Consider the following 14,428-nt stretch of genomic DNA (forward strand, 5'->3'; position numbering starts at 1 on the left):
GGAAGAAAACGACGCCGCATCTTCTGCATTGCTGCCTTCTGTTTTTTTTTTTTTGCTAACCCGGAGTGTTCGGGTTTCGCCCGACTAATTTCCGGGGCTCCGTGAACCCCTGGCGACGCACGGAGCGGGTAATCACGCCAAAGGCGCTCCGGTGGCCCCAAGCAGATTCGAACCCAGGTCTCGAAGCAAACTTGGGTGCTCATTAATCACTAAACCAAATCCCTAGAGGTTCATTGCTGCCATCTGTTAACCATTCGCATTTGTTCACTTTTTCCCAAGAAACACCCACCGGAAGCGCGTGTCGTACAAACAACTCCCCACTCTCTCTCTCTCTCTCTCTCTCCCCATTATCAAAGGGGAGTCAAAACTCTCTGTAATCCTAAAGTCTCCCCCTCTCTACTTTCCCTTCCCTCGATTCCGAATCTATGCTCTGCTCTGCTGCTGCTCTCCGATCGGATTAAACTCCTCCGCTCTTGCATCTGTAAGCTCTTCCCACAGTCTATTGATCCTAGTGTCTCCGACTTTGTCGATGAGAAGAATTCGCCTTGTCTGCTTGCCAGTTCTGTTTGCCCCGGTGCCCAATTTATTCACCCTTTTCTGCAACTGGGTCTCCAATTTTGGCCCCAATTCTGCATTTTTCGTCTTGCCCACGGTTCGATTTAGATCGTGCTTTCTACCTAACGTTTGATGAGAAACACCCCGCTTTTCTTCTTGTTTTTTTTTTTTGCTTGAGGTTTGGTGCCTGATTATCGGTTTGGTTATTCTCGGTTTTATGTGCTCTGATGGTTTGCATATTTACTTGGGTGAGTATGAGTTCGGGCGAAGTTCGGAACATCGGATCAGTTGTTTCTTGCCTCTTGTGCGGTCTGCTTCTGGATCAAACTTGTGCTTCTCTTTTGGCCCTTTTGTATGGGGACAATCAATTGTATATTTGGACTCGGGAAAACTTTGTGCAGAATTCGGGGTTTTGTTCGCATTATAGTGTAAGTCATCGTTAATTTTGAAGTAGTGACTCAACAGTGGTTTGTATATATGTTAGCAAGCTTTCAAGACTTGATTTGAAGCTGTTTTACTTTTCGATAATTTTCTCTGGTAAAAGACGGTGGAATCTTTTTTTTTTTTTTTAATACTGCATTGAAATATTGCTCCTGATATCTTGGAAGTAAAGGACTGTCATTTATCTTTTAAATGCATTTGGTATTGCCGATGAAATTTGTGGACATGTAGTACAGAAGCGTTAAAAATTCAAGCTTGCAATTGATTCTTAGTTGTCAAATCCTTGTAAGATGAAATAACATGATCTTTATCTGGGCATACAGCTGCATAGCAAGTCTGATCTGATCAACAGGGAGAATGATCAAATTTTTCTAATCTCCTTGCATATGTCGCTTAGTTGTTTGGAAGCTGTGTTGTATCTAATGACTAATGTGCTTCATTTCTTTCTTTCTTTAGTCTCTTTGTTGCCATGTGAGTGTTGTTATATTGGAGTTTCCTTACAATGTCCTGATTCACTACATATTTCCCTTCATTAGCATTTACAGTCTACTATTTGCTGATTGTTGACTTTGAGACTATGTTATTTCTCTCCTCCAAAAGATTGGAGGATAGAAAATGGCAGGGGAGGAAGATACCCCCTTGTCACCACCCCAGCTAAGCGGAATGCATGAAAAATGGAAGCATGATATGGAGCTAAGGCAATCTCAGGTGGACGTTCTTCAGGCAAGGCTTCAAGAGATGAAGACTTGCATACGCGAGTCTGAGGAAGATGCAAGGAAGGAGATCGAAGTACTGTGGAGAAGGGTGAAAACAGCTGCAACTGTTTTGACTTACTTAAAATCGAAAGCCAGAGTGATGGCAGTCCCTGACTTAGCCTATGCTTCATGTGGCATTAGACAGTCAGACGAGGAGGAGGGACTCATCGATCGTGATGGAATCCCAATGTCAAGTTGGTCAACGACTGTCAATCTGGATCTCTCCTCCTTTGATGGTTCTGACGAAGATTCCTTGATCAGGATTGATGAGCACGATGGGGGTTATATTGGGGATTTACTAAAGTCTGTGAATATGGTCACAGAGGTTATGGAAAACCTCGTCAAGAGGGCTGTGATTGCAGAGACTGAGACTCTAGTGGAGAAGGAAAAGGTGAGCCTGGGCCGGGAGGAGATTAAGAGGAAAGCAGTTCAAATCGAGACAATGTCCTTGAAGCTGGAGGAGATGGAGAGGTTCGCTTTTGGAACAAACAGTATACTGACTGAGATGAAGCAGAGGGTCGAGGATTTGGTTGAGGAGACCTCGAGGCAGAGGCAGAGGGCCGCAGAGAATGAGCTCGAGCTCTGTCGAGTTAAGCGGGACTTTGAATCTCTGAAGTCTTACGTTAATAGTCTGATTAGTGTGAGAGAGACGCTGCTTTCTTCAGAGAAGCAGTTTCAGACTATTGAGAGGCTCTTTGAACGGTAAACATAGTTTTCTCATACTCTCAAGTATTTCCTTTCCTAAACTGCTCTTTCAAGTAACTGATGGGGGTGTTTATAGATTAGCTATGAAAGTGGTAAATATGAATTAAAGTTTGAAGTACTGCTTTGATATGTACATTATTGCTCTAGATTTCTTCATGACTTTAAGTGAAAGATCATCATTCTGCAGTTTTATCACTAAGGTGGTAATCTTGATAAGGTTGTCTGTCAAAGTTTGATCTGTTTGGTTTTGGAAATCTGTTTTCAATTTTGAAGAAAATGATAAAAATGTGTTTATTGTATAGTCAGTCTAACCCAAAAGGAACAATTGTAAAATGGACGAATGTTCTCCCCCTTTCCCAAAACCGAATAGTACGAATTGAATATCATAATTCATAATCTGCTTTAAGCAACAGAAGAAAAGGGGTCCAAGGGATTTCGAGAATTATATTATCTCATTCTGTGCTTAGCTTTTACAGTGAGAAGTTGAATCAATTGCCTTTGATGAACAGACTGGTAGCAAAGACATCCCAATTAGAGAGTGAGAAGTCTCAGAAGGAGGCTGAAGTGAATAAGCTGGTGGAAGAGAACGTGAGGCTGACAGCTCTTCTTGATAAGAAAGAGGCACAACTCTTGGCGATGAACGAGCAGTTTAAGGTGATGGCTCTCAGCTCCTCTCTTATGTAAGTTCACTCTTTTTGTTTGGAAACCAAATGAAATGACGTGGTGAGTCCCGTGATTCAGATTGACTATTTTCTTCAAAGTTTGTGCAACTGTGAAGAGCTCATCAGTTTTCTTTGTTTGGAGATATTTGTAAGTCGGTGAAATGAACACAAAAAATTGTACGTAACGAAATGTGTCTGCTACTGCAATGCAAAAGTTCGTGAGTTTATATAGAACGTTCAAGGCCAGCATCATGTTTCTTCCTTTCTCGCAAGTTTATACTACCTAGTGTGCTGTTATCGGGTTTTGGTGCTCTACTGCGTTCCAACATGGATGTTGAGATCCGAAAGTTTTCCGTCCAGTTTCAGCGAACTGTAAATGGTTATACTTTCACGAGATGCCTCATATGGGAGGGAATCGTGGACAGGAGGGATTGTATTGGTATGGTTGCATTCGGAGAAAATATGATTCAATATATGTAACTATCTCTTTTACTGTTTGGGCCGAAGAAAAATGCATCCATGATCCATATACAACAGAAATAAATAATTAAGTACACATACATACATAAATAGAAAGCAAGAAGCATCAAAGAAAATAAAAATCATTTTTTATAAGTAAGAAAAGAAAAATCATATTAATAATTTGAAATGGTATTAGTATGATACTTTCAAATAAATTACTTCGAATATTTCATGAAAACATACATGAGTCGAGCTCAAACAAATTAGCTATTCTTTATTTAAACGTCAATGAATTCGATGAAAATTACGCCTCAAGTATATTATTGACTTCTCAAGTAACTAAGTTGGACTATGAGTAAATACTGAAGAGCATGAGAACCCCATTCTCATTTTCGGGGTCTTATGGGCGCCACATGTGATGGAATGGGGACCCTAGTAAATCGGTGGCTCACTCCTCCAAAGGTAAAGTCCCAACTTCCATCGCAATTGTGGTACCCCATGTTTTTTCATATTAAAAAAAATTAAACGAAAATATTCACTAAACCCTTTATCACAAATATTATTAATTACGCATTTTTATTTTCAATTTCAATTAAACTATAATATTTAAAATTTTGGAATTATTATTATTGAAAATTAAATTTAAAAATTTAAATTGTGAACTTTATTTAGGGTTCGAGAAAATATTAATATTTCAATTTTTGAATTATTTATTAAAAATTAAACTTATATTTTATTTAAGAATCAAATCTCTTTCCATTACCTTTTTTTTTTTTAAAGGCTAACCAATGACAGGCGGTGTGGGCTTTACGGTCCACGTGGCTGCCTGTTCATTGGCAACCAATTAGCTGCAACCAAATAGGTACCGGTCCAGCAAGCCGAGCAGCTCCATCGATAAAGTTGGAGCAACTCCATTGATAAAGTTGGGACTCCCATTGGAGTTGCACTTAGGTATATCTTACTTTATACTATTATCGTATTTTATTTATACTATTATTTAAGCGAAAACTGGGATCGTCCTCATATATTCTTATAACATTTTTTATTGTAATTATTTACATTTTGAGACAAATTTTTTATTAAAAAAATTTCAATTATTAATTATAATTTCAAATATTTATCTTACTTTTTTGGGGTAAAAAATCAGAGTAAATTAATTATTTTTTACCACAAAACAAATTTATTATTATATTAATATTTTGAAACTATTTAATCACATTACAACCATACATACTTCAATATAACAATAACACCAAACAAACTCTATCAAACATCACATGCTTATACAATGACATCGGAGTCCACTTACCTTACCTCCATAAAACCGATTTATACACTCCATACAATTATTTACCAACTAAAGCTCTTGCAATAATCACGTAAACTTAAACGAGCAAAGCAAACTATTAACACAAACAGGCAACAAATTTCCAATTGGACCAATCCATCTCCATCTTTGGTAAAGCTTTAACTGCAGGCCGATTCTAAAAGGCCCAACTCAATCCTCTAAAAGGCCCAGCCCATAAATTTTTGTCCGGCTTTCGTCTCTTCTCTCCTCCTCCGGCTACTGCTCACCTCACCGTCCCTCCCCTCTCTCGCCCCCGTCTCCTCCGATTCTTGGCCATCTCCGATCTGCAACTCCGGTCGCAATTCCTTTCCCCGACTCCAATGCATTCCTTGAAAGAGGTAACGATTTTCATTCTAGGGTTTCACAATTTCTCATGGTTTCTCTCTGGCCTGAACTAATTAGCGAGCTGGGTGATTGATTTTGCCAAGGAATTTTCACCCCCTGATATATAATTGTGTATGCTATTGCTATCCTGTTAGTGTCACTTGCAGTTGGCGGGAAGCATCTGAACTGACGTTGATTGTCTCTGGGTTGTAGTGAATTTCTCATTTGGGCATATGTTTTACGTGTGTAGGGTACAAGCAAACGACTCAAGGATGTTGAGATCAGTGTCCCGATAGTGTATGGAACCATAGCGTTTTATCTCGGAAGAAAGGCTAGTGAGTAAGGATTTTTCTCATATTCCAGTTTGAATAATGGTGGCTGTGCTGCTCGGTTTTTAGTGTGGTTAGTGATATGAATTCGTATATCTTCTTGCATCGGTTAGGTCCCAATCGCATAAGTGGACCGTCTATGTCCGTGGAGCAACGAACGAGGATCTTGGACCGGTGATAAAGCGAGTTATATTCCAGTTGCACCCCAGTTTCAATAACCCTACGAGAGTGGTGGAATCCCCTCCTTTCGAGGTGTCTGAATGTGGTTGGGGTGAATTTGAAATTGCCATCTCCCTTTTCTTCCAACCCGACGTTTGTGAAAAGCAGCTGGATTTGTGAGTTCTCTGATGTGTTGCCACTTTGTCGAGTTTTTCAGGTGTCCAATTTAGTGATGCCGCCTGCTCTGTTTGTTTGTAGATATCACCATTTGAAGCTTTACCCGGAAGATGAATCTGGTCCCCAGTCCATCAAGAAACCTGTCGTCGTGGAGACTTATGATGAGATTGTCTTCCCTGATCCTTCAGAGAGTTTCTTTGCTCGGGTTCAGAATCATCCTGCTGTTATCGTGCCACGAATGCCTGCTGGTTTCAACATCTCACTTCCTGGTGAGTCAATTGTCTGCTATCTTCTAGCCGAGACCTGGATGGTACTGAATTTTCTCTCTGGACTTCTGCAGCATCATCTGAGAACATTGACGAAAAGAAGAGAGGTGATACCAAAGATCACTCACTGAGTCAGTGGTTTATGAATTTCTCCGAAGCAGATGAGCTGTTGAAGCTTGCAGCGGCGCGCCAACAGGTTAGCAAAAAACAGTTATTTTCCTTTTATATCTTTGGTTTGGAAATTTCACTGTACCCAGTTTGGAATTCTCTAACTCAGGCATGCCTTCAGTCTGTTGCCTTTAATTTTAGGGACGTTAGCTGATTTGATATGTCGTTCGTATTATTGGGAGCCTGTAACGAACAAATAAGAAGGACAATTACTTCTGGATGTCTAGGTCAAATGCTAGATTGGTATGATATGTTCAGGAAAGTCAAATATATGCAATTAGCTTCTTATGGCCTCCTGAGCTGATGACATGTGCTTTGAGGGTTTACAAGAACTGATTATTTTTGTGCCTTTTCTCACTTGGATTAAGAATCACTTGTTACCCGTTGAAATATTCTTGTAATGAGTTCTGAATTTTTCTCGGGTTTTCTTGCTAACAATTGCTAAGTATGGCCGGTTCAAATAAGATTTCCAATGTTGTAGGTGCAAGGTCACATGCACAAGCTCAAGAGACAGCTCAGTTTAATGGAAGGGCTGCCCCAAATTTTGAAGCCTGCCTCAACCTATGATTGAATACTAGGCCTGGCATTGGCACTTATGAAGTTCATCATCAGCGTTGTTCTTGGAGAAAAGTGAAAATTATTTCTGAAATTTGTAAATGTGGATTGAATTAGTTTTAGGTGGCTGTCTTTTCTCTGTAATCTTGCCTTTTAAGGTCATAGTGGTTGAAGATCAGAATTTCAGGGTGTGATTGTCAATGATGAACTAACATTGAGTGGTTATGACAAACTGCTTTATAAAGCTCTAGATCCTGCATTTACCACATTCTGAAGAAAGTGTATTTCATTTTTCTAATCTTAAAAGCTTTGGAGGGAGGGGCCTTTTGTGGGGTGTGGAGCTCGGGTTTCTGGGTGGTGTTACCATCACTATCACTAGGTTTTGTGCTACCCTTCATTCCTTGAATAGAATACTTGTAGTGACAGCTTTAGAATGCAAATATCTATTACCTTTCTCGGGTCTCTTGCAAGACAAAAGGAAGCTTTGTGTCATCTCTGAAGGGAGGAAACCAATCTCCTCACCAGTGTTGAGTTGGAAACTTGAGGTCCCTTTCTAAACGTGGCTTGCAGGCGAGCTGCCCTTTTTTTCCTAGGTGGAACTAATCCTGACAGCTGCAGAGGCAATATGAAATCCTTGTGGTTCATTCCCCCTAGTCAGGAAAACATTGCTGATAGAACTTTGGGACCATTTTCTGCAAAAAGTACCGTTCATGTGATGTCCAGTTAAACTTCGATGTTCATGTATTTCCAGTTATTTTCTATTAAATGCCATCTTGTTGTGCCAGTTTGGAAGCATCTTCTTCATCTTGATGCTTGAGATTGGGGTCTGGGAATTAAGTATTGACCAAGTTTAATAATATTCCTAACAATGCCTCAACTCCTTATTTTATGCAGTTCATGTACTTTAATTGGATTAAGGAGGAATATATTAATAATTTGCACTCAAATGAGTGACAAAAGTGGTAAACACTAGAGAATTTATACTGGGCGTTATCTTGTCATGTTATATGGTTCTAAAAATTTTATCTTATATTGCAGATCATGACACATTATGAAGAAGATTCTTATACTGCTGCATTTTGATATTTCATGTAAACATTCTTTTAGATGAAGCATGTTCCATGTCCTTCTTCGGGTTCTTTCATTAGATAATTGCCTTACTGTAACAAAATATCTGCCCCTAGCCGACAAACTTGATGTGATTGTGGATAATGTGCAGTTATGAAGTGTACTAATTCAAGCCAAATGAAATACGAGATGCAGATTATGACCGTGATCTGATTGTCTCTGCATACTCCAAGGTACACACCCTGAAGTCATTTTCCTTTGTGTTTTGTTTGTGCCTTTTTCATGACGTTTGTTATGCACATTTCTCTTTTCACTTCTTATTTTCAGTGGTTCTTTTACTTCGATCTTGTGTTCATGCTTGTAGTGCCTGGTAGATATGAGTCTTGTTAGATCTCGAAGCAAATTTATTTTAGCTTCTATTTCTGATCAATCCATATAACAGAGGCAAATATTTTCATTTTATTCTCGTTTGTTCGTTGTTTGACATAAGCCTAAATCCACTGAAAAGGAATAAAAGCACATCCTTCTACAATTCCACCCATACAGCTTCGCTTCTTGTTTTATGACTAGACAGTGCAGCTTCCCTGAATGTATAGGTTTTTAGCCCTATAGGCTTTAGGTTGATGGTATCAATACTTTCAGTGTTTTATATGCTATCGATAGCGGTGTTGTTATACTTACCATCTTGTTCACCATATTTCCTGGTAAGAAGTATGCATATCTTTTGGTAATGTAAACATGCCAATACAAATCTCCCGATATTCTTTGTTTGGAACATAGGATGATTATTGATAAGTCACCATTAGAATTTTGGACATAAGGGATGTTCTGTATGGTCTTAATGTTTTTTCCTTTTTAAAGTAGTCCCCAAGAGACAAGAGTAACATGGTCTTCACATGGTTTAGCATTCAACAGTCTCACCGTCTACTGGAACAAGGCTGCCTCGTGTTCATTGTTAATACTATTAAATTCTCCAAGGTCTATGAAAGAAAATGATAGGTTATTGTCCCATGAATATTGCAGCCCTGACATGCTACCCGTCTTTCTATCAAGGAACATGGGTCGCCCCCTTATACGAACATTCGTACATCCTCATTTATGAGCGAGATCCTCTCACACATGTCAATCTGTATTGATCTGGAGGCATTCGTACTTACGCCATATCTCTTCCTTACAATTGATTGGATTAAGCCATGTTTTTGTTTAGTCCAGCGAGTAATTCACATGCACCCGCAGACACAAGTAGGTAAAAATGTTCGATTATTTAGTCGGGTCGGGGCTGATGCAACTCACTTTTCTTGAAATGTTTGAAGGTGCTGTCTTGGCCTCAGAACATGGGAAGTAATTGAGCTTGAAAGAAATACTGGTGGTGCTCGTTTACATGAACTTTTGTCATCTTCCCTTTCTCTCTGTGTCTGTTTTCATCCTCTGTGGTGTGTTGCTTTGTGGTCACACTCTTTGTAGGGACACATGGGTCTGTAGGTCCTTTAATATGGAGACATTGGCCTTTACTAATTGTGAGCATGAAAACCTTTCTCCGTATGTGTTTGGCAATCTCCTTACAGTAGGTTTTCTGCCTAATCCGTCTCTAATAGAACCTTTGAAAGAGATTGGATTGGCATCTCTTTCTGAAACATGCGATCTTTACTTTGATTTGACGAGTCCGATGCACAGAAGCCTCATGTGATTGTACTCTTACCTGATGCAGGTACGTGAGCAGATCTTGGTCGAGAACCCAAACACAGGTTTTCCAAGGTAATTAGAAGGGATTCCAGGAATCATAGATTACCCAGTGGGAACCACATAACCGACTCCTTTGTGTATTTCATCAAAGTACCAAATCCGCGCGAGAATATGGGTAGTCTTGGGAACTTGGAAAATATAAGAGCTTCATTCGTAGAAATTTTAGTGACTGGATTACCATCCCCGAAGAGGTCGTAGGGTTGCTCCCCTTATAATTTATTTGGGAGTTTTTTCTACCAAACACGATGACGGGAATTCAAACTCTGTAGTATTTCGTCCGGAACATTAAACAGGGGCAATGGACCACATATGATATTGAAGTGGAGAGGACCTTTTTATTTATGGATATGAGGGGAGGGGCCATGCATATGGAAGCAGAATTTACGGGTAGCCAAGTTAAGGAGGAGGAAGTCATATGATGTTTGTTTCTGTGGGACATATTTTAACAGAGTATTCGTGGTGTAGCATTCCCTAGCATATCAATATCCGGATGTATGTCCAATACGAAAGTCGAAAACAAGTCCAATGAGTAGAAAAAGTTGCTTGATAATTTAATTAGGAGGCCCTCCCTTCTTTCCCTTTTTCTCTCCTTTCCGCAGGTCGATATCGATCATTTTGAGTTTTTAAGCATGTGATCGATCATCGAGTTCAAGCTCATCCTTCCATTAAACTGATCGAGGGGCTATGTGATTCTCTTTTGAAGCAATTGATTAGTCCTCGGGCTTGATTGTGATCCTTCTGTCGGGCTTGATTGTGATCCTTCTGTCGGGCTTGCGCCTTTCACTCTCTGAGGCCTCACGGGCGAACTCATGGTGGTCTTTTTAGAAGTAATCTTGCTTTCTTTGGAAAGGAACCGGAGGACTTCTTAAAGCATGCCATGTACATATTCATGGCAAATGTAATGCTCCATTTGTCTAACCCTCGACACCGGGTCAAATCGGCATCTGAGCAGTCTCTTTGTTTCTCAGCCTCGGTAATAAAACCTCTCATCTCGAGTATACCATGGGAGTATTGTACATTCTCATTGGTTTTATCACTGTAAAAATTTGTCTATGTCACAGACGCGTTTACGATTTCATCGAATATATCTTGATAAATATTTTATTTTTTGATGAGAAGACAAGAAGTTACTTTTGTTTCCACAAAACCGGTGAACTCAAGATGTTTTAACCATTAAGTTGGCATTCTTCAAAATTGTTTTCCCCTCTAGAAAATCTCTCATTGATTCGTCCATCCCATTCCTTTGCTTTTGTCGGGGCAGATCATTAAATGGGCCGACCCGTCTTAAGAAGAAATGGCAGCAGTTATTTGTTTTGTCTCAGATAAGCCCTTCATATGTCTGCCAAAAACAATATATATAATATATATATATTGGTGGCAACTGAATAAATTATGCCCCCCAAAAATTTGGCAATTAAATTCAAATAGGACCAAAGAGCTGAGACAACCAGCTGGACCAATACAAAGAGGCAGCAGCACACTTGGGCAAACTTGATACCAGTAAATTCAGATAATGCTCAACCTCGCCATAATTATATATCAAATATCAAACAATGATAAAAGAAGAAAAAATAATTATATATACGAGTCGTACATGTCCTATATCCTTTCATTTAAGGGAAATCGTTCGTTAGACAGGGATGAAATAGAATGAAATCACCTCTTATCGTATCTGTGTTATGTGCATGGCGATTCTACTGTGTTTCGTTTGGAGCAGAAAGGAAATGAGGACACCAACGATAAAGAAAGGGTTAATGAATTTTGTAGGGGATCAGGCAGTTAAGAAGTATAGTCTTTTAAAGAGCGAGAAGATGGCAAGGAGAGTTGGAGTTTACAAAGTAATTTCTTTGGGCCTATTTATAGCAAAATATCAAATGAAAATGTAATCAAGAAGTATGGTGTAATTAATAAATTACACTCAAAAGACAAAATTTACCAACGTGAGCAAAAGTTCTGGCTCAAAGTGACTTGTGATTAGACGTCTGAACAAGCATCGGTCTTAGTAGTAAGCTAAGGATACTTCGTGATTTCAAAAAAAAAAAAAAAGGAAAAAAAGGAGCATGAATGTTTCCTACTTTACTTTGTGCCCTAGCATATCCTTGAGTGAAATCCTAACCGTTTTTATTGATTTTTTTCAATGGGATAATTGCGTCATATAGCATAATATTTGAAAGAATTCTTAATTCTATCCCAAACTTGATTTTTTACCTAAGATATCTCAACGTTGATGTGTTGGTTTCACATCTATCCCGACGGTAATTTCCCGTCCAAAATTGATGGAATTACACACGTAACACGTTAATTTTGTAACAAGTGTCGAGATAGATGTGAAATTAAAGTGCCACGTGTGCAATTCCGTCAATTTTGGACGGGAAATTAGCGTCGGGATAGATGTGAAACCAACACGTCAACGTTGGGATATATCTCAGGTAAAAAATCAAGTTTCGGCTAGAACTAAAAATTTCTTCAAACGATAGGTTATATGACGCAATTAGTCCTTTTTCGATTACAATGGAGATCTGTTGGTCTAATATAATGAAATAATATTCTAATAATAAAGGGGCATGGGTATTCATACTAAGTATCGAACTTGAAACCTCTTATTATCATGCGAGGGCATGCGTCATTACGCTACACTCTGATACTATTTTTATTGATTGATAGTTGGATATGTTATAGGTATTTGATATTCCATTTTTGTATCACGTAATTATATATATATTTATATATATGTTATGGTAAATAAATGTCTATGCAACCAACGCTGGTTTATTCAACTGATTTGGCTCTTGATTATCTTAAGTAACATCTTGAGTTTGTATTTTGTAAATAGAGAAAATCCACGCTAGGAGTTTGAGAGAACTTTATCCCTTAGTAGGCTAATTTTATTCAAACTGAATTAATCGGAGCATTTTAAATTTCTAGATATCCGAGTGCACCACCAAAAAATAAATATCCATGCATTGTCCCCATATTTAACCCACAACAGGGCTGTTTTACCGTGAATTTATTCCTAAATTTTGTAGTGTTGTTCGACGGACTAGTTATTTTGGCACACTGTAGTGTACAGGAATTTCATACAGTTACAATGATTAAATGGACAAGTTGATTTGGCCCTCCGTAGGGTTATATTGCTAGTGTTTTAATAGAACAATGTAAATTATATTTTAATTTTATATAATAAAATAGAATATAAAATTCTCAGATTATCTTGCCTTTTACCAATAAGTTTTGGAAAATAGATATTCTTGGTCTTATAAGTCTGGTGTTCAGTCAATTTTAGTCCTATAAGATTTAAAACTACCGAATCAGTGTTATACGTTTATTCCATGAGATAATTTCGATCCTATAAGTTTTAAAAAAGATATAAGTTGGTCATCTAAGTGGTCCTATAAGTTTTAAAAAGGAAAATTACTTACGAATTAAACGTATAGGACTAATTCGGCATTTTAAAACTTAGAGGATTAAAATTGAACGAAAGCTAAACTTATAGAATTAAAAATGTCTTTTTCTCAATAAGTTTTTCATAATGATATAATTGGACACTTTCGGTTGATCTCATAATCTCAATGTTTTGGGGATAAATAAAAAAAATAAAAAAAGAATCCAAAGAGATTGGGAATAGGCTAGAGTGGTGTAGACCCTATAGGGACAAGTAGATCCTTTGGCTTGGGATGAATACCAAACTGAATAAATAAGATCGCCCATTATTAGTTATACTACATCTCTATATTTGATAGAAATTATTAATCAATTGAATTCGGTACAATTCATCAGTACAGACAAAATGTTAGGGAAAGAGAATTTCAGTTGGGTCCTACAGTGTCCTATGAGAAGGCAACAATGTATGGCACGGCCCCTGTGGGGTTTGGAATTTGGAAACTTACATTTTCATTCCATTTCCTTCCAGCCCAGTCAGCCCTGCCAACGAACAAATATTGACTTATAATTCCATCACTTCCAAGCATACAAAAACAGATGCGTGTCAGTGAATTACTGTCAGTAATTTTTTTTAAGAGAGTTTGTTGAGGGACCCGTATGCTTGAAGTTCAGTGCTAGCTGTTGGACTGATCCTCTTGAACTCCTGCACAGGAAGTGAAAGTTCACTAGCTCGCGAAAAGCATAATTTACATATTACACCGCACCTTCTAAGAATATTCATCCTAACCCAATTCAATTTAAGCATACTTTTTCTTCTATTTTATTTTTTGAAATAAAAAATAGAAAAATTGATGTAATAAAAGAACACGAAATAAAGGAGCAATAACCAAATTCTTGTTCTATCAAGAGTGTTGATTATTGCTCCTTTACTTTCAAATCAAAAACTCGTATATATACACTTAGACTAAGATCAAAGTCTTATCTTATCCATTTGTAGATGGAGCTTCGACAGCAGCTAGGTCTAGAGGGAAGTTATGCTATATGCTGGCAATTCTTTAGGGGGTGTCGTTCGAGCCAGTTGGAAGAATCGCGATGGTACCGACTGCAGCCACCCTATTTCTATATGACTAGCTTTATTCGCATAAAGTTCGATGGTCCTGTTTTCTTAATACGGTTCCATCGAATCTCGTATGTATAATAAAGATGTTTGGACAAAAAGTTACGATAAAATAGTGAAATGATCATGTTTTATGTATACAAAAGAGTTTGTCGATCCGACTATATGCCATGTGTCGTTGTCCCACCTCCTCTCCTCCCATAAATACCCTAC

At 38.3% G+C, this 14,428-nt stretch overlaps 2 protein-coding genes across 3 annotated transcripts; both read left to right on the top strand.

The window, feature by feature from the left end:
• The first annotated feature begins 313 nt into the window (after positions 1 to 313).
• LOC116211432 lies at positions 314 to 3,375 on the top strand. Of its 2 annotated transcripts, none has more exons than XM_031545821.1 (3): positions 314 to 481; positions 1,597 to 2,453; positions 2,966 to 3,375. In XM_031545821.1, exons 2-3 carry the CDS (start codon positions 1,612 to 1,614, stop codon positions 3,138 to 3,140), a joined length of 1,017 nt encoding a protein of 338 aa, XP_031401681.1. In that variant the 5' UTR covers positions 314 to 481; positions 1,597 to 1,611; the 3' UTR covers positions 3,141 to 3,375. The 2 variants fall into 2 exon arrangements, with proteins under 2 accessions (XP_031401681.1, XP_031401682.1); XM_031545822.1 differs by lacking the exon at positions 314 to 481 and adding an exon at positions 515 to 983.
• Positions 3,376 to 5,105: 1,730 nt separating this feature from the next.
• Positions 5,106 to 7,204, top strand: LOC116209798 (transcription initiation factor TFIID subunit 14b). The gene is made up of 6 exons (XM_031543499.1): positions 5,106 to 5,266; positions 5,503 to 5,591; positions 5,695 to 5,916; positions 5,999 to 6,186; positions 6,258 to 6,379; positions 6,833 to 7,204. Exons 1-6 carry the CDS (start codon positions 5,249 to 5,251, stop codon positions 6,920 to 6,922), a joined length of 729 nt encoding a protein of 242 aa, XP_031399359.1. The 5' UTR covers positions 5,106 to 5,248; the 3' UTR covers positions 6,923 to 7,204.
• The last annotated feature ends 7,224 nt before the right edge of the window (positions 7,205 to 14,428 follow it).

This window comes from Punica granatum, chromosome 6 (assembly GCF_007655135.1).
Source record: "Punica granatum isolate Tunisia-2019 chromosome 6, ASM765513v2, whole genome shotgun sequence".
Classification (NCBI taxonomy): Eukaryota; Viridiplantae; Streptophyta; class Magnoliopsida; order Myrtales; family Lythraceae; genus Punica; species Punica granatum.